This window comes from Myotis daubentonii, chromosome 3, assembly GCF_963259705.1.
Source record: "Myotis daubentonii chromosome 3, mMyoDau2.1, whole genome shotgun sequence".
Taxonomy (NCBI): domain Eukaryota; kingdom Metazoa; phylum Chordata; class Mammalia; order Chiroptera; family Vespertilionidae; genus Myotis; species Myotis daubentonii.
Window position 1 is genome coordinate 149484875 of NC_081842.1, and position 18995 is coordinate 149503869.

Below are 18995 nucleotides of genomic sequence, written 5' to 3' on the forward strand. Positions count from 1 at the left end.
CTCTCTATACAATCAGTTTTTATTCTGTGTGTTCTCTGTGCTTCATTTCTTTGGAAAACCCCTTCAAGCTAATAGCTGGGATGATGAAAGCACTGGCAGCTCCGCTTGGCAGCCCCTTTCCCTTAGCTTTCGACACTTTTCTTTGGCAGAACTCAGCTTTAGAGAGGTTGGAGCTTACCTGGAAGAGAAGAAAGTCGTTTCTCTGGCAACCCAGAGGGATGACCCACCTCTGGGCTCCAGGGGTCAGCTTAGTCATGTGACTTGCAGGATAAGGCAGTCCTGAGGGAAGGTAACTTCTGCCTTTGCCAACTTTGGAAACAATGTGTTCTGTTTATTTGTGTTCCGCTGTTACTGGGAGCTGAATCATGTTTTAGTTGAGATTAGTGCGGGTTGAATCATATGATATAGTCATTTTTGTAGTGAAAAAGAGTCAAATATTGGCAAAATCATCTGCTCCAATCTAATATGTCTTACCCATGGACAGGAATCTGAACTAACTTGACGCTTGCTTCTCTTAATGCTCAGCTTCGGGAAAGTATTGCAGGTGCTGTCCGAAGTGACTGTAGTGGAAAGTCAGTCCTAAGAGTCCTCTTTCTCGTGCTTCCTAGGTCACCCTGCACCTGAACCCCATCTCCTCAGTGCACATTCACCACAAGCCTGTCGTGTTCCTGCTCAACTCCCCGCAGCCCCTCGTCTGGCATCTGAAGACAGAGCGGCTTGCCGTTGGCGTCTCCAGACTTTTTTTGGTAAGTGTTTGAAGCCTCCCCACAGAGATCCGTAGCACAAGGATGTCATGACCCTAAAACTCTGCAAGGCTTTTTCATTGAAGTAATACCAGAAATGTCAGTGTGTTCAATTTGGAGTAGGCTCTTAGTGATATTTGGATGACATCGATAAGCTTCCACAGAAAACAAACACCACTCACATGCCGTCTCTGTGGATGGAGCGTCACGTCCAGTTTGCACGGTGGAGCGGGACCCATGGTCATACTCTGTGTGGCCTGGGCTTTGTCTCGGCTCTGAGACTCCCCTCGCGGCATCGTGAGCAATGTAAATACTGTAAACAGCCACCGGGTGTGTGGTCTCTGACCACAAACCAACGACGCGCAAACCCATTCTATTTGTATATATAACACGGGCCTCGTTTCTGATACGAGGTTCTGTTTGTTGAGAAAGTGACACAGTGAAAACATTTGTATTTTATAAAAAAGCTGGAACCCAGCTCTTGTGGAAAGATCCAAATATTACCTACTATTTGTAAATCATGTCCTTTTGAGTTTGCCAGAACATTCAAGTTTGCTAGTGGTGGAGAAATTGATGGGTTGTTTGGATGGATTTTTGGGGTATGATATCATGTCTGATGATGAGCCACACTGCACTTCACAGTGATAGCTCACATTGTCTATTGCTAGAGCTACAGGCTAATGTCCTCCAGTACAGAGCCGTCGGCTTTTTATACTTCTCTCGCCCACAAGCATTCAGAATAGTAAGAGGCCTCAGTTAATAGCGTTTCTCTGGCATTATATGGATACATTTTTCCTAATTAATTAATCTAGATCTGTAGTTTTTTGTCACTTGTATTTGAAGAGTACTTTTAAAAATCCAGTGGTACCCATCAAATAAAGGAAAAATCCATAATCAATGCAGTTAATAAGTAGATAAATAGATGAGTAAAAGGGGGAAGATCCCCTTTATAGTGGGATGCTCATCAATAAATGTAGCAGGAATGATGGAGGTAGAAAACCATCATTTTGCAACCATCATAGTAAAAGTTGTTTATGCAAGAATCATCAATACAAGCTAAGTCAGTGGAGGTGGAGGGAATGTGGGGGACAATATATTTGCAAGTTTTATGAATAGCAAATGAAAGGACTTATTAGTAACAAGTGAAAAAACAGTAACTAAATGTAGTGGAGATACCAGCAGTGCCTTCACCAAGGGATCAGAATCGCATCAACATGGTGCAGACGGGCATTGTGCACCTCCAGGTGTGATAACAGAGAACAAACACAGCATCACTTGTGTAGCATTGAACCTAATCAGGAGGAGACGTTGCAGAACAACTGATTGAGTGACATTCTACAAAATAACTGGCCTGTGCTCTTAAAAAATGTGAGTCATGAAAGACAAAGAGAGGCTCAGGTGCCATTCCAGATCGAAGGAGACTCAGAAGACACAGGCGATCCTGACCTGGATCCTCTTGGGAAAGGAAGGGGCCATTGCCCTAAAGCAGTGGTCGCCAACCCGTGGACCGAGGACCACTGGTAGTCCATGAGGTCTGAAAGGTTGGCGACCGCTGCTCTAAAGGATGTTATTGGGATGACAGGCAAAGCTGGACTTGGGCTTATAGATTGAAGTGTTGTATCAGCATTACATTTCTTGAACTTAATAATTGAACTATTGTTATATAAGAGGTTATCCTTCTTAGGAAACATAGTACACTTAAGTATTAAGGGATAAAGGGCCAAATAATTCAAAAAAGTATCCGATGTATAGATAGACTAATAAAGCAAATATAGCAACATGTTGGGAACCGGAGAATCTAGTTTAAGGGTACATAAGAGTTCTTGTACAATATTTGCAATTTTGTAAATGTGACTTTATTTCACAATAAAAAGTTTTTAGCTCAAAAGTACATTTATAAGGTAGTAGTTACTAATAACTTAAATTATAGCCTTTTTGGGAATTAAAACTCTCATCACTTCTAAATTAAAAAGGCCAAAAGTCAGAGTTGTTGCTATCACTAGCACTTCATTTAGCTCTTGGTATTACAGTAAGCCCTCTGATACTTTATCTCATTTAATTCTCACAATAACCCTGTAATGATGTGGGTGTTAACCTCATTTAACAGATGCATTTGCAGAGGAGGAACTGAGACTTAGAGAGGTTAAGTAGGGACCTAAATAACGACTAGAGTTGGGACACAACCCAGGTAGGACTTACTCTACAAAAATCAAATGGTAAATTGGCTCCCTTCATATTCATTGTCAGTCTCTTGTAATTAAAGATATTTGTGGTCACAAGGTCCCATTTAGCCCTTATAATGCAGAACTATGCTATCCAATATAGTGTGGCTATTTAAATGTAAACGAAAATCAGCAGTACGGTTTCTAGGCACATGAGCCACATTTCAGGTGCTCAGTAGCTACGTGAAGCTTGAGGCTACACACTGGGCAAGGAATGAAGAGGTTATGAGTAAAGGCTTTACCTATCCTGGTTTGAATCCAAGCAGTAACCTGGGGCAAATGATTTAATTAATCTAAGCCTGACTTTCCTCAGTTACAGGAATGGTAATAGTTCCTACGTCTTGGGGTTACTATCTTGATTAAATGAGATTAGATATAAAATGTTTACTGCAGCGTTTGGCACCAGTAACTTCAGAGACATTACCTGTCCTCTCTGTTGCTATTTATTTGTCATAGTAAGGAACACTTGGGAAGGATGTTGAACTTACATTTATAATTATGAAGCCAACCCCACCTTGAAAGGAGTTCCAGTTTCTTTGGGCTGTGGGTCCAGAGAAAATGTGTGAGCCACCTATATCATTGTTGACTGGTCACTTTCTGGATTCCTTCTTCAACCTGCCCTGCCATGGGTTCTGAGGGAAAGCATCTTACTCTTAATTATTATTTATCTGATTTAATTTTGTTAAAGATCTATTAAGAACTGCCTCTTGGACATCAGTTTAAGGCACACTAACAATGAGGGGGGGGGGAGAAGAGAGAGTTTTTGTAAACAATTTAACATCATCCCTGTTGGGAGTTAATCTCATGTAAGGAGAATGCAGATCAAGGGATAAATTTAAAAGTACCAACATGGGAGAAATCAAGGATTTAAATTCTGGGACATCTGAACTCGGCCCTGTTGTCCAGCAGGCTTTCTTTAAGGAAAACAGCTTTCTCTCCCATCTGTACGTGTGTTTTTTTTAATTGTTTAAAGTTTTACATATGTCTCCTTTTTCCCGATTGACCACACCCCCCTGCCACTCCCACCCCAAGGGCAAGCCCCCACCACCCCAGTGTCTGTGTCCGTTGGTTATGCTAATGTGCATGCATACAAGTCCTTTGGTTGCTCTCTAACCACCCTTCTCCCCTGCCATTTGTCTCTGGATCTATTTTTGTTCATCAAATTATTTTGGTCATTATATCCCACATATGAGTGAGATCATGTTATACTTAACTTTCTCCAACTGGCTTATTTCGCTTAGCATAATGCTCTCCAGTTCCATCCATGCTGTTGCAAATGGTAAACGTCCCTTCTTTTTTATAACGGCATAATATTCCATGGTATAGATGTACCACAGTTTTCTAATCCATTCATCTGCTGATGGGCACTTAGGCTGTTTCCAGATCTTAGCTATGGTGAATTGTGCTGCTATGAACATAGGGGTGCATATATCCTTTCTGATTGGTGTTTCTGGTTTCTTGGGATATATTCCTGGAAGTGGGATTACTGGGTCAAATGGGAGTTCCATTTTTAATTTTTTGAGGAAACACCATACTGTCTTCCACAATGGCTGCACCAGTCCTCATTCACACCAGCAGTGCACAAGGGTTCCTTTTTCTCCGCATCCTCGCCAGCACTTGTCATTGGTTGATTTGTTGATGATAGCCATTCTGACAGGTGTGAGATGGTATCTCATTGTTTTGATTTGCATCTCTCTGATGATTAGTGACTTTGAGCATGTTTTCCTATGTCTCTTGGCCTTCTGTATGTCCTCTTTCGAAAAGTGTCTATTTTGGTCCTTTGCCCATTTTTTGATTGGGATTGTTTATCTTCCTTTTGTTAAGTTGTATGAGTTCTCTGTAAATGTTGGAGATTAAACCCTTATCTGAAATAGCATTGGGCAGCTCCCCTGAGAGTGCGCTAAGTGAAGAAGGCGGGACTCTTGCAGTCTGAAGGGAATTTCAGGGCCTACTCTTCCACTGGGCATTCACAGCAGCAGAGGCCTCAGCTGCTGGGTAGAGAATCACAGTGTGTTCTGTTTATAGTAGTTGAGTAACAGTGTGGAGATAACTAAATTATTTTGCATAAAGTGTTTTGTCCAAACACCTCAGAAGACCCATGGACTCTTTGGAAATTTGGCTATTTCCATCACTGTCCTCTCCTTAGAGGAGCTGAGGAGAGATGCTGGGTCTCTTGACTCTGGGTTTAAGCTGCAGAGGCCCTTGCTTCCTTCCTGATGTGCTGCTGAAGGATTTGTGTTGCTGTCTTAAAGCTGTCTTTACTTTCTAGGTAGAGTTACAATACTTGAACAGATTTTTTTTTTTAAGTAAGGTGGTGAGAAAAGTTCAAATAAAGGCATCTAATCGCCCATCAGGGTGACTTTTTAATTTAAGTCGAATGTCTGCATTGTTTACCCAAATTAGAAAAGGAAACCTTTCATAATTAGTTAGCAGGGCCTTGTGTTACTCAGAATGCCTCAGCCACCCACGAGGCTGACTAAAAACATTACCTAGCAGGTCCTCGAATAACGTTGTTCCCTTCGGCATCATTTTGTTATAACTGTTGAAAAGGGGAAAACAATCAATTCCCAGCCAGGGCCTTGTCTGTGTGGAGTTTGCACGTTGTCCCCGTGTCTGCGTGGGTTTTCTCTGGGGACTCCAGTTTCCTCCCACGTCCCAGAGATGTGCACACTGGTTTCATTGGCACATCTAACTGGTCCCAGTCGAGTGAGTGTGGGTGAGTGTGGCCCTACGATGGAAGGGCACTCTTCAGGGTGGGTTCCCACCTTGCACCCTGACTGCCAGCATGGGCTCTGGCCACCCTCAACTGTGATCAGAAATAAGTAGGAAATGACTTTTCTTACTTGTTTTTATTAACCTTTCTTAAATATATGTGCAGCTCACACTTATTTCAGTGATTACTAGTAGAAGTGTTTTGGGTCTTTAGAAGTTTGTTGATGCTTATAACCAGAGATATGCCATAGGAACTTAACTCTTGTTCATATCAATTAGCCTATGGTAAAGTTGGTTTCATTATACATTGTTTTGCCTAAAGTCTCTGTTTTCAAAAATTGTCAACAACATTAAGGAGGACTTACTATCTAATAAAGTTTTTTTTTTCTTTGTCAAATCACTCCAGTACTCCTTGTGATTCCACAGTACAGGCAAGCGGGAGCGTGCCGGGCAGGGAGAAAGTGGGATTGAGTTTCCTCTGCACGTGTAGTCCCTTTATCTGTTTTTTCTCGTTACCTGGGAAATGGAAGTGGCCAGAAGTGGGATTGTTTCAGGCTGAGTCTCCAATAGTCTCTCTCTCACACACACACACACACACACACTCTGACACGATGAAGTTGTCATACAAAGCCTTTTAGTTTTTCTTTGCATGGTACAGGGATGACCCAGAGAATATTGGGTAGGTTAGAGTTGTTCCTCAGTACAATCAGAAATAAAAATAATCCTACCCTTTCAGTCTGTCTGGTTGAAACTACAAGTAAAACTCTCTTAGAAGAATCATCTAAGCTTATTTTTACGTATGTAATTATTTCCACATTGAAGAAAAAGTAGGGTAGGTCAACTGGGCGATAGACGTCTGAACTTTCAATCTGAGTTTGCCAGAAAAGATTGAGAAGAGCTACAATACTAGATTCTTTTAAAAAAAAAATGCTACAATTTGAATTTCTCCAAAATGAAAGCACAAATGGCCAATAAATAAACAAACACATAAATAAATAAATAAATAAATAAATAAATAAATAAATAAATAAGATGCTCAATATCATTAGTCATCAGGAAAATGCAAATTTAAAACCACAATGAGATGCCACTGCACACCCACTAGGATGGCTGTAATAAAAAAGGCAGATAATAACGAGTGTTGTTGAAGATGTGGGGAAACTGGAACCCACATACACTGCTGGTGGGAATATAAAATGGTGCTTTGGAAAACAGTTGGACATAACATTATGTCCACAGCAAAACTTGTCCACAAATGTTCATAGCAGCATTATTCATAATAATCAAAAAGCGAAAACAAGCCAAAATGTCTATGAACTGACTTAATGGATTAAAAAAAAGTGGTTTACTCATACAATGGAATATTATTTGGCCATTAAGAGAAGGAAGTAAGTGATGCATATTACAACATGGACGAACCTTGAAAACACTACAAATGAAAGAAGCCAGACACAAAAGACCACATGTTGTATGATTCCATTTACATAAAATGTCCCAAATAGTCAAATCCATAGAGGCAGAAAATAGATCAGTAGTTGCCAGGGGCTGGTGGGTGGAGAGAATGGGGAATGACCACTAAGGGCATCAAGTTTCTTTTGGGGGTGAAAAAAATGTCTGGAACTAGATAGTGGTGAATATTACCACAATTATAAATATGCTAAAAACACCATTGTACAATTTAAAAGGGTGAATATTATGACATTTCAATAAAGTGAATAGTAAGGGTGAATTATAATTATATTATTATGTTTATGTAATTTATGTAATTACAATGAGGGTGAATTATATTTCAATAAAGCTGTTAGAGAAAACCTTGCCGCATCACACTTTTTAAAAGGGATAGTTTTAGAATTAACTAAATTTTACAATATTTTTACTTTAAGGAATATATATTTTTATTAATTTCAGGGAGAAAGAGGGAGGGAGAGGGAGAAAGAGATAGAAACATCAATGATGAGAGAGAATCATTGATTAGCTGCCTCCTGCAAGCCCCCCACTGGGGATTGAGCCTGCAACCTGGATGAGGAATCAAACTGTGACCTCCTGGTTCATAGGTCAGTGCTCAACCCCTGAGCCACACCGGCCAGGCTAAAATCTTTTTACTTTATTCTGTGTACCTATAGAGTTGTTTTTTGTGTTTTTTTTAAAGAAAAAAAACCTTCCTTTTTTGTGTGTGTTCCAAACATGAACATGAACCCTGTCTCCTGCAGGGCCTGCAGCCTTGAAGTCCTTCGACAAGTGGCAGTTTTCAAGATGAGACCCTAATGCCTGGCTTCTAATAACATAAAATTTCGAGTCCAGAGGTCTTGGCCAGACTCTTAGTGTCAGGATTAGTTGCTTTAATTGCTTGTAAGGAAAAAAGGTGTCTAAAAGATTAGGAAAGTCTCAAGTAATAAGCAGGAACTTCCAACATCATTTACTCTTGGGATTACTGTGCTGTGGTTAATTTTTCCAGCCATTTATCATTAAAATCAGGAAATAAATGAATACAAATGTTTGTGTTTGATTGGAGGTATGGAGAGGTAGGGCATATTGGTCTCCAAGGTAGGGTTTCCAGATTTAACAAAGATAAAGGGTGACCAATTAAATTTGAATTTCAGATAATCAACAATTTTTTAGTATGTCCATGTGATATTTGGGGAAGACTTTTACTGAAAAAGTATTTGTTATTTAGCTGAAATTCAAATATAACGAAGTGTTGTGTATTTTATCTGGCATCTCTACTCAGAAGTAACTTGGGCTTTTGTTTCTAGATAACACCCTAGCTTGGGTATCAGGTCTGGGGACTAGTCTTGGCTCTACCACTAACTAGTTATACCAGTATATCACTGGACAAAATCACTTAACTACTCAGGCCTTAGTTAGTTAGTTTGTTTTTAATACATTTTTACTGATTTTAGAGAGGAAGGGAGAGGGAGAGAGAGAGATAGAGAGAGAGAGACATCGATGAGAATCATCGATCAGCTGCCTCCTGCACGCCCCCTACTGGGGATCAAACCTGCAACCCGGGCATATGCCCTGACCAGGAATCGAACTATGACCTCCTGTTTCATAGGTTGACGCTTAACCACTGAGTCACGCTGGCTGGGCAAGCCTTAGTTTATTCTACTCCAAAGTTTCTGGGTGATTCAGATCGGTACTAGCCGATCTCTAAAGTCCCTTCCAGCTTTCCAACTCTGATTTTGTGATACCCGTTAGATATTATATCCCAGTTTAATTAGAAACAAAAAAATGGTAATCTGAACATTGCCTCTTCAGCAAATCCAAGTAAATATAAGGGCAGGGCAGATGAAATAACCGAGAGAAACCAAATTTGATGTTATTGGCTTTGGATTAAAAACAAATAAAAATTTAATCCTAATGAAAAAATGTAAATTAATACCAGGACCATGCTTAATATTTAAAACCTAGCTTTGTGTTTCTGAAAAAGGGGGGAGAAATGGGTGAAGAAGCTGACGTTGCCAAAATCTGGTTTATTCCTTTTACTTAAACTTGGGGGGCAGGGGGAGGAAGGTCCCAAATATTTTGGGCCCCTGCCACCACACCACAGGCAGTTCTCTGCTCTGCACTGCAGTTTGGATGGCTGACAAGGCTCAGTGAAAAACAAGTGCTATTTGTTTTCCTGTGCCCAGTATTTAACTGGAAATCAGAAGGCGAAATTTCCAATCAGTTGTTAAACAGCCCCAGATGTGTGCTGAGCCGTCCAGTCCTCTCTTCATGAATCCAGGAGATGTGTAATTGAGGGCTGTGGTGTCCACACGTGCCCTACAAATAGCTCAGACGTTCAAGTTTGCTTGTGCAGGAGGGAACTTTAAAAAAAGCGCTGTATTCTCTGCTGTGTTGCATTCAAGAAATCTGGAAATGTATTTTTATTTTTATTTTCTAATTGTCTCCTTTCCCTTGTTTGGTAATCCTTCCCACGTTTAGCAAAACATGACATTAGCATACCTGGTATGACGGTTTATGTATCTACTTGTTCATTCCTTTGACACCCCGTCTTTAGTGCCGGCAGGAGGCGGGGACCTGTGCCAAGTGTGGGGGATGCAGAGAGAAAGGCGGTGCATTGCCTGTCCTCACGGAGCTCTGCATTTCAGGAGGGGGGGAGCCGGTTAAGAGATCAGGAATTTCAGTTCATTGCAATGAGGTTGGGCGCTGGAAATGGGAGAAGATGAGCATGCTTGCATTCCAAGTACGACGAAGGCAGCTCCCTTCCCGCCGTGAGGCTGCCTGGGCCGCAGCGTGTGGCCGATGGGTCGGGCTTGCAGACACACGCACAGCCTTTTTGCTCAACCCGCAGTGTCACCCCTCTAGATGAGGGGTCTGGATATACCGTTTTGTATTTCCAAGTAAGGCCTTTCCCCAACTGAGTTTTCTCTTCCAGGCAGATTACACAGCTGACTGTTTCAAGATTTGTTTCTTTTTTCTTTTTTTAAAACGTCTCTTGTGGAATGAGTCACTGTGTCCTGTGGGGTAGCCCCAGTGGTTGTGTCCTGTGCCTTTTTGGTGCAGAGGCTGCTCATCTGTTGGTTTTGTGGCTTGTCTCGAAGAGCCCTGATTATAAGGGGCCTGGGCCTCTCCTGAACTAGGCTCGACAACTACCCTATTTCCTAGGAATCATTTCTGGCCCTTTTGTGGTGAGAGCTCTTCCTAAATGTCACCATGGCAACCAGAGCCATGGTGGAAAGAGTCCAGTTTCAGCTGGTAGTCCTGGTTCAGAAGGACCTTTGGAAAGACTTGATGGGGTGTCTCCTGACTCCTGGGTTCAGGCTGGAGATGCTGCCAGCGAGCCCATGCGTGGCCCTGGCCTCCGGAGTTTGCCTGGGTGGACTCTTCTGATCACGACATCCTGCCCTGGAGGTTCGGGCAGGCGTAGACTTTTCCTGGCTCTGCTGGACCAGCCGTGTGTCATGTCTGTGTGCAGGCAGGGGCCCCAGCCCTGTGAGGGCTTTGCTTTCATACAACAGATTGAGGTTAAATAAACCCGATTTCCCTGGGCGGGGAAGGCTGGTGTTTCTTCGTGTGGAATCCCATGACGTCCTTTAAGGTTTTACTGTCGGAGGCTAATCTGGTGATCTGATGCTGCTGCCCTTCCCATGGGTTTGGCAACCGTATGAAATGTTAACATCTCCGGTGCCCTTGGTTAGTGTGGCGAGCAGCCGCCAGAGAGCTGTTGGGTAGGAAAAGCAAGTGTTTGTTAAGGGAGGATGCAGAATATTTTTTCATGTCATGAGAGGGAGGGAAAGAGATCGGTCCCTTGGGAGGTCCTGGTGGGGCTGGCCGCAGGCTCAGCTGCGCCTTGGGCCTCTCATAACCTGCAGGCAGTGAGGCCCTTGGTGAGCGTCCCCGAAGGGAGCCCACAGTTCCAGCCACTGCAAGGGACGGCAGGGTGGACCGACTCCTTCCTAGCTGCAGAGTCGTTGGGTGTTTGAGGCCATCCGGGTCTGGCACTCCAGCCCCCCATCACCTCGCTCCCTGGCTCGGAAGCAGATTTCTGCCGGCCAGGAAGGAGCCCCTTTAGCTTTTTGTGTTTCTCTGTCCAGGTTACCATTTTATGCCAAGCTCTGCTTTTGCCCTTAGTCCTCACACCCTGTCCCCAGATGGCCTGGGGTCTTTGTTGCAAATGGGGGCTCTTACGTCACTGGGCCAGGTAGTCATCATGGGTCTGCTTCCGTTTTGTCCCATCTGGGTGGTAAATGGCACAGCTGGGGCCCAGGGTGTGCCTGGGAGTCAGGGGCTTATCCACCTGCCACCTTTGGCAAAAGCCTACTGCCCATTTGATCTGTAGCGCCTCCATCTGTATCATGGGGAGCCTCTTCTGCAGCGCCTATAGTTTCTGGATGATTCAGAACTGCTGTCTGGAGCCAACACTGCTCCAGCCCTTGGACAGGGTTCATATATCCTTTCCTAGCAGTTTGGACAAGAAGGTTATGGTCCTGCCACAGCAGGAATGAATTGGGGCCTGTCCACCCTGCTCTGTCAGACACCCCTTTGACCTGTCGTGAGGATGTGTATACCTGTATGTGTATATTTAACACACACATGCGCCATGTGCTGGCACTCTTCTAAGCACGTTACATATATTATCTTATTTAATCTTCGTAAGAAGGCTGTGAAGTAGGAACTATTATTATTCTCACTTTAAGATGAGGACACTGATTCAAAGAGAGGTTAACGTGTGCCTGGTCACACAGCTAGTAAATGGTGGCCGTAATCCATGGCTTAGAATCGTCTCTGGCACCTTGTAAGTGCTCAACATCATCATAAATGTTAGCAATAGTGATAATGAATATGTTTTTAAATGATGGGGATTAGCGGTTGGGGTTAGATTTCTCCTACTTTCTTTACATCACATATCCCAGATTTTGATCCTGGGATTGAATGAAGTTATGCTTTGATCATCTGAGCAAGTAGGGGTAGCCAGGGACGTTGGATTTTAATTGTCCACTGTGTCCTGGGAGGGTTCTCCTTTTGCAAAGGAAAACACGTAAGTGAAGTGATTTCCCCCGAGGTCCAGATGTGGGAGGTGGCCCTGAGCACACCCGACTGTAGATAATCACAATACTTCTGACACCATGGGAAGCTTCAGAAAGTGTCAGCAGCTGCTCTACCAATGGCTGGAAGTTAGCCACGTGGATTCCCCTTTAAAAATGGCATAGCATTCTAACACTGGTTACACCTCCCAGGTATTTGCAGTCCATTTTTTCCTGACTTCCCCCCCTTTGCTTGGAGCCTCTGTCATTGTTCCCCAGTCACAGATAATGTAAGGACGGTAATTGGGTGACCTCCTGAGAGACAGATTATGATCCAGGTGCCCCATACTTTCCAGAAGGGTAAATGGAGACCTCATTGGGACAGTCCCACACCGCCTGACTCAGGGGTATGACTGTGATATCATCTCCAATCTGGAGCCACTAATGACTGTTTCATACGCAGGACTTTAGAACTGAACTTGTGCACAGCCAGTGTGGCTCAGTGGTTCAGTGTTGACCTATGAACCAGGAGGTCACAGTTCAATTCCTGGTCAGGGCACATGCCCAGGTTGCGGGCTCAATCCTGAGTGGAGGGCATGCAGGAGGCAGCCGATCAATGATTCTATCTTATCATTGATGTTTCTATCTCTCTCTAACTCTTCCTTCCTCTTTGAAATCAATAAAAATATATTAAAAAAACAAAAAACTGAACTCAAGCTACATCAAGGTATCACTCACTGACCAGTGAGGAAGCGGCGTGGACTCTCCTATCAGGTTTCATTTCAGCAAAGTGTATTGTGAATGGCTTAAGTACTGGGATCTAGGTCACACCAGTATTCCATTAGGGGAAAAGTTTTAAAACTGCTTCTTGACCCGCTTCCCAGCAGCATGTTCTGGTTCTGGTCGGCCCATCTCTGGATCGGCTGCACTAGGGTTCCCTGCTCAATATCTAAATCGCCCTTGGCAGTCTGGGGATCCTTTCTTCAGAGACATTAAATGTGTTCAGTTCACATTGTGGCGTAGCAGTCACCTTGGTCCTCACCAGGGACTGTTCAGTCTAGACTGGAAAATGGGGGTGAGTACAGGAACATGGCCTGTCTTTGGTTAAAGCATCCAGTTTTGGAGCTGAAGTTCCCACCTCCATCCTACCTCATCCCCATCCCCAAGGATATGTTCTTTAGAACCCCATCTTCCCCTGCCCCTTCCCCCAAAACAACACTGTTATTAGGCCTGTGGTCGTTGAGCCAGAATATGCAGTCCCATTCCTCTTGGGGCTTGTATCAGCAATTCACAGAAGCTGTATCAGTCAGGGATCATCCAGAGAAAGAGAACCAGTAGGAGATATATATGAAGAGATTTATTGCAAGGAATTGGCCTACGCCATTGTGGGGTCAGGCAAGGCAAGTCAGAAATCTGCGGGGCCAGAGGTCAGGAGAGGCAGCTGGACCTCTCAGGCATGAGCCCAGCCTCAGCCCTGCTCTTAAGGCCTTTCAACGACTGAATCAGACCCACACAGATTATCTGGGACAGTGGTCAGCAAACTCATTAGTCAACAGAGCCAAATATCAACAATACAACGATTGAAATTTCTTTTGAGAGCCATATTTTTTAAACTTAAACTATATAGGTAGGTACATTGTTATTAACTTAATTAGGGTCCTCCTAAGGCTTAGGAAGAGCCACACTCAAGGGGCCAAAGAACCGCATGTGGCTCGCGAGCCGCAGTTTGCCGACCACAGATCTAGGATAATCTCCATCACTTAGAGCCACCCGCTTATGGATTTGAATCACATCAACAAAATACCTTCCCAGCCAAATCTAGGTTAGTGTTTGAGTGAATAGCGGCAGTAGGTAGCTACACCAAGTTAACATATAGAACCGACCATTGCAGAGGCATTTACATCTTAAATCTATACAATCTCATATTCTTGCTGTGCTGTATCTACCATAGTTTCTATTCAGTCACTCCCAGAGCCTTGGCCAGGTTTTGTTGTCCTTGTTTGCTATAAGAGCTCTTCCTTCTTCCAGCCAAGCAATTATTTTGTTTCCATAACAGTCATTACTCTCTGTCTGCCCCTTCATTCCCTTTCTCCTCCACTTTCACCAGCTCAGCTCCCCAGCCAGCCCTCCTGGGAAGGGGAGAAAGAGAAGGAAACAACCCAATGGGAAGAATTTCTGTGTAAGAGGCAGGGACAGGCATGACCCCTGCCTTTTACCCCTGCTCTGCCTCACTGCTTTCCCTTTTCACTCTCTTAAAAGCCTGGCTTTGTATTGCCTCGTTTGGGAGTCCAGCGGACATAGTTTGGATCTGCACTTGTTCCCTTGCTAAAGCAAAGTCACCTAACCTCTCAGAGCCCCAGTGTCTTCAATTGTCAGATGTGCGGATTCAGAATCTATGAAACTGAGTAAGTGATCAGGAAGAGCCTTCATGGTGATTACTTCCCAGTGTTTGTTCCTATTAGTAGGGGCCAAGAGGAGTTCTGTCTACCCAGCACTGCTGACTTCTTGATTTTGGTTGGTGGAGGAGAAAGCGCTGTAGAGCGAGAAGTGAGGTCTCTGGTTCTGTTGGCCACCCTGCTTTCTACCAGCTCCATGACCCTGGCAGATTCTTTAGCTTCTCTGAACCTTAATTTCCTTCTCTGTAAACTGGAATGTAGATTATCAGTCTTGATGAAGAGGAACTCTCTGTAAAGAGAATTCTAGGAACCTATTTGGAGCCAAGTGTTTTGTAAAATTCAGTTTGTGCCCTTGAACCAGGATTGGCAGATTGGATGTAATTTAAAAGAAAAATAAAATAATCCTCCCCAGCGAGGGATTTCCCAGAAGCACATTTGAAAGGCAAAAATAGACTGAGGATCGTGGCAAGTAATAGTAAGGATGCCAACATTTTTTTTTTTCTTCTGAAAAACACCCTTTGGATGGCAAATGCACTTTAAATTTTGGGTCAGGCTCCTCCTAACGTCATGCTAACGTTGGAAGACGCGAAAGGGTAAATTTGGGAGTCTGGAGAGGTCATTTTGGGAGGTCAGCAAGGATCCCTTTGTGGCTTGGGACTCTACACTGAGAAACTCTACATTATAAAGCAGCTCACACTTCATTAATTTGTTCTGCTGTGGGGACTGAGTCTGTCTCTCAGATGGAGTGAGATATTCTGCTTCTCTCTGTATATATACATATTCCCATAGGCTGTCGTTTTTGTAACATTTCCATGGGAGATTAGAGTATTGCTTTTTTACTGACTCACATTCAAGTTTGTGTGTGTTTATACTCGGAGGGCAGCATCTCAGAACTTTCCTCTTGGACATGCGGAAACATGTAGGGTGTTAAGAACAGAGAGCAGTTTCAATCCTTTAGTTCTTTGTATTTCAGCAAAAATAAAAATTAAAAGCAGAGGATGAGCATCATAAGTGTTTTGAGAAAAGTTGTTGAATATGTTTTAAGTCTAGTCTTTGAAAGGAAGTATTCTGGTTGTGGATACAGAATAAAAACACCCGATGGTTTCTCAATGGTTGTGTGGATCTGTGTTCTGAATGCACGATTGACAGGTACCCTTGGCACATGGCTCGTGAATATGTAGCTTTGCAAATTATGACTGTAGGTTCCTGGCCATGGAAGTTATTATTTCTTTAAAACAAACTTTAAGAAAACATTGAGTCATGATATACGGTTAATAGAAGACATGCTTCAGATCACGTCTCCCGTCACGTGGCTTTGGAGGAAATAGGCAAGCACAGCCATCCCAGAAATTGGGTGGGGAGAACGTGTGACTTGCCTCTCAGGATGTGGGGTTCAGTCCTCATCTGGGAGGTAAAGGTTTCAACACTGTTCCAGGACCCTATGTGAGTTTGTTTTGGCCGGACTTTGTGCACAAAATACATCAAAACATCCTCTCCTTAGTGTCTTTCTATGTGGGCACTGCTAGACGTTCTAGGACCAGCCTGCATAGATCCTACTTATACATAGTCCTGAATTCTAGAGAAATGCCTGTTCTACTTTACCATATGCCTTCCCCCCTAGAATTGAACTAGCAAATACTTGGCATGGCAGGTGCTTCTGAAATGTCAGTGTTTTTCCTCGCCTCATTTGTTTTCCTTGTTTTGCTCTATTTTCCTAAGGAGGCAACTCCAAGAAGGGATTTGTCTGAGGGGTATAAATACAGCACAGGGAATATAGGCAATCATAGTGTAATAACTATGTATGGTGCTATTTGGGTACTAGACTTATGGGGGGAGGGGTCACTTTGTAAATTATATAAATGTCTGACCATTATACTGTATACCTGGAATTAATATAAAATAATATTAAAGTCAACTGTTATTGACACATAAAAATAAAAAAATAAAAAAATAAATTTTACTCATATTTACTAATAAAGAGGACACTGTAATAAATATTATTCTTAGTATCAAAAAAGAGATTTGTCTGTATGCAGGAGTCAGGAAAAAGGAATAGGAATGGTAGAAGTTGGGTGTAGGGCAGGACAAAAGAGGGAGAGGAGCTAGTTCTTATTGTGCAGGTGTGGAACTTTCCCCAATGTCAGTCAGGTAAAGGTGAGAAGTTGGGAATGAGGGTTCGAGCAGCCCCATGGAGCTGCAACCTGAATAGCAGGCACTCACCCAACTGATAACTGAAACTCTAAATGGACCACAGCTGAGCGTGCGCGTACACAGTCTCTCTCTCTCTCTCTCTGAAGGAGAGAGAAAGGAGAGAGAGAGACTGATTCCTGGAACAGGTTTTCCTCTGAGATCTCAGCAGGCTTTTCTATATCATTGGGGAGCCATGGCTCCTCTTATTTCACAAGGCTCATTTCTTTCTCTTTAGATGTGCAAGAAGATGACTCCATTCATGACTTGGCTTTACTCTCCCTCCCCTTTCTCCCCCCCACCCCCAATGCAAGGGGAAAATATTCTTGCCTGTTTTCAAATAATCCTGCATGGTTTGCAAAGACTATTTGGAGTTTAAATAATATTCCTACCTGTGGCCTAGAGCAGTGACCCTGAAGTGTGCATTGGCATCTCGGGGGGGGGGGGGGGCGGGGGAGGTACATGGAGATTATAATGCAGTTTTCTGGACCCCACATTCCTACTTCACCTAAAATCTGCATTTTAACATACTTCTGTCTGTGATATACTGGTCCAAGGATCACACTTTGGGAAGCACTGGGCTTGAAATGTCTTCCTGACATTGATTTATATTCTGAGACGAGACCAAAGAGCAGATGGGTGGAAGGATGGATGGAAGTGATCATTCATCCTTCCTTAGGGCCATATTGGAGGAGGCTCTAGAGCAGTGCTGTCCAATTGGAATAAGATGCAAACGGCACAGATGATTTTCAATCTTCTGTTAGTGAATTTAGAAATTAACAAGTGAAATTGCTTGTAATAGCATATGTTCTTTGGCCCAATATATCCAAAATGATATTTAACATGTAATCAATAAAAAAGTAGAGATTGTTCCTTTCTTTCTTTCTTTCTTTCTTTCTTTCTTTCTTTCTTTCTTTCTTTCTTTCTTTCATTTTTTTTTTTTAACTATAAGACACTACAAAGTCTGGTAAGTGTGTACATTTACAGCACAGGTCAGTTTAACTGGCCACATCTCCAGTGCTCAGTGGGGGCACACGGCTCGTGACTGCTACGTTGGCTAGCGGCACAGCAGGGACAGACACGTGGCACTCATTCCCGTTTCTTGACTCCTCCCGAGTAGAACCTCAGAACCCTGCTCAGCAAGAACATGAGGCAGGCACTGCCAGTTAATTTGACCTTCAGATTTATTCACTCATTAGACAAGTACTTACTGAGCGTCTTTTCTGTACGCAGCACTGTTGTAGGCGCTGGGATCTGAGCAGAGCCTCCGAAGGAGCTAGCATTTCGTGGGAGGCCGTGGGTAATAAGCACGTGCATAAGCAAATTGCATGGCAGTTGGGAAGGTGACTGGGCGGTGCTGTACCATAGGAGCTAGAACATGTGAAGCAGGTCTGGGGGGTGTCAAGGTTGCTAGAGTAGGGGCTCCTGGGTGGTGGGATTGTCATTTTACATAGACCCTATCGGGAAGGTAACATGGGAGTGAACTTAAAGGAAGTGAGGTGAAACTTTTAGATCAGACTTAATTACCACCCACGATCTAGTGTGACTTGGACATATTTTCTTCTTTTGGTTGTTTTTTTTGTTTTTAATATTTTTATTGATTTCAAAGAGGAAGGGAGAGATAGAAACATCAGTGATGAGAGAGGATCATTGATTGGCTGCCTCCTGCACGTCCTGCACTGGGGATCCAGCCCACAACCGGGGCATGGGCCCTGACTGAGAATCGAACCGTGACCTCCTGGTTCATAGGTTGATGCTCAACCACTGAGCCACACTGGCCGGCATGGGCCTGTATTCTCATCAGGACTGTTCATGGGGGTACAATCCTTTAGGGGTTGGGTCAAGAAAGAGGGAAGAGAGGGGTAGGACTAAGTGAGGCCTTAGAGTATGGCACTGTCCTCACTGAAGAGGAAAACATCATGGGGGGAGCTCAGAGAGAGAGAGAGAGAGAGAGAGAGAGAGAGAGACGGATGCAAGTGCCAGGCCTCTGAGTCAGCTGACGTGCTGAGATAAGTGCTAAAACCAAGAGCCTCAGTTCCAGGAAAGTGGTGACTGCACCCACGAGCCAGGATTTGTTCCCTGCCCTCCGCTTGGCAGCTTTCTCCTGAGCTCCGGTGGATCCGCTGAGGACTTTAAGAGTTAAAGCTTAAATACAGGTGTGGAAACAAAAAGGCCGGTTGCCTGTTTGGCTTTTTTTCCCCCCTTTCCTTTTGCTTTTTTCTTGCTCGTTTGGATGAGGTTGTTGAATCTTATCCAGAAAAAATA

General features: G+C 43.5%; 1 protein-coding gene across 2 annotated transcripts in view; it reads left to right on the forward strand.

Annotated features, from left to right (window-relative positions):
• TGFBR3 (transforming growth factor beta receptor 3) overlaps window positions 1-18995 on the forward strand; it is a 197068-nt gene that overhangs the window by 123230 nt on the left and 54843 nt on the right. Inside the window, exon 4 of one of the 2 annotated variants that reach the window (XM_059688825.1) lies at window positions 609-746. The exons of the other annotated variant lie outside the window; for it this stretch is intronic. Coding sequence (XP_059544808.1) covers window positions 609-746 — 138 coding nt within the window. The remainder of the gene's footprint in view (window positions 1-608; window positions 747-18995) is intronic. 2 annotated transcript variants of the gene reach the window in all.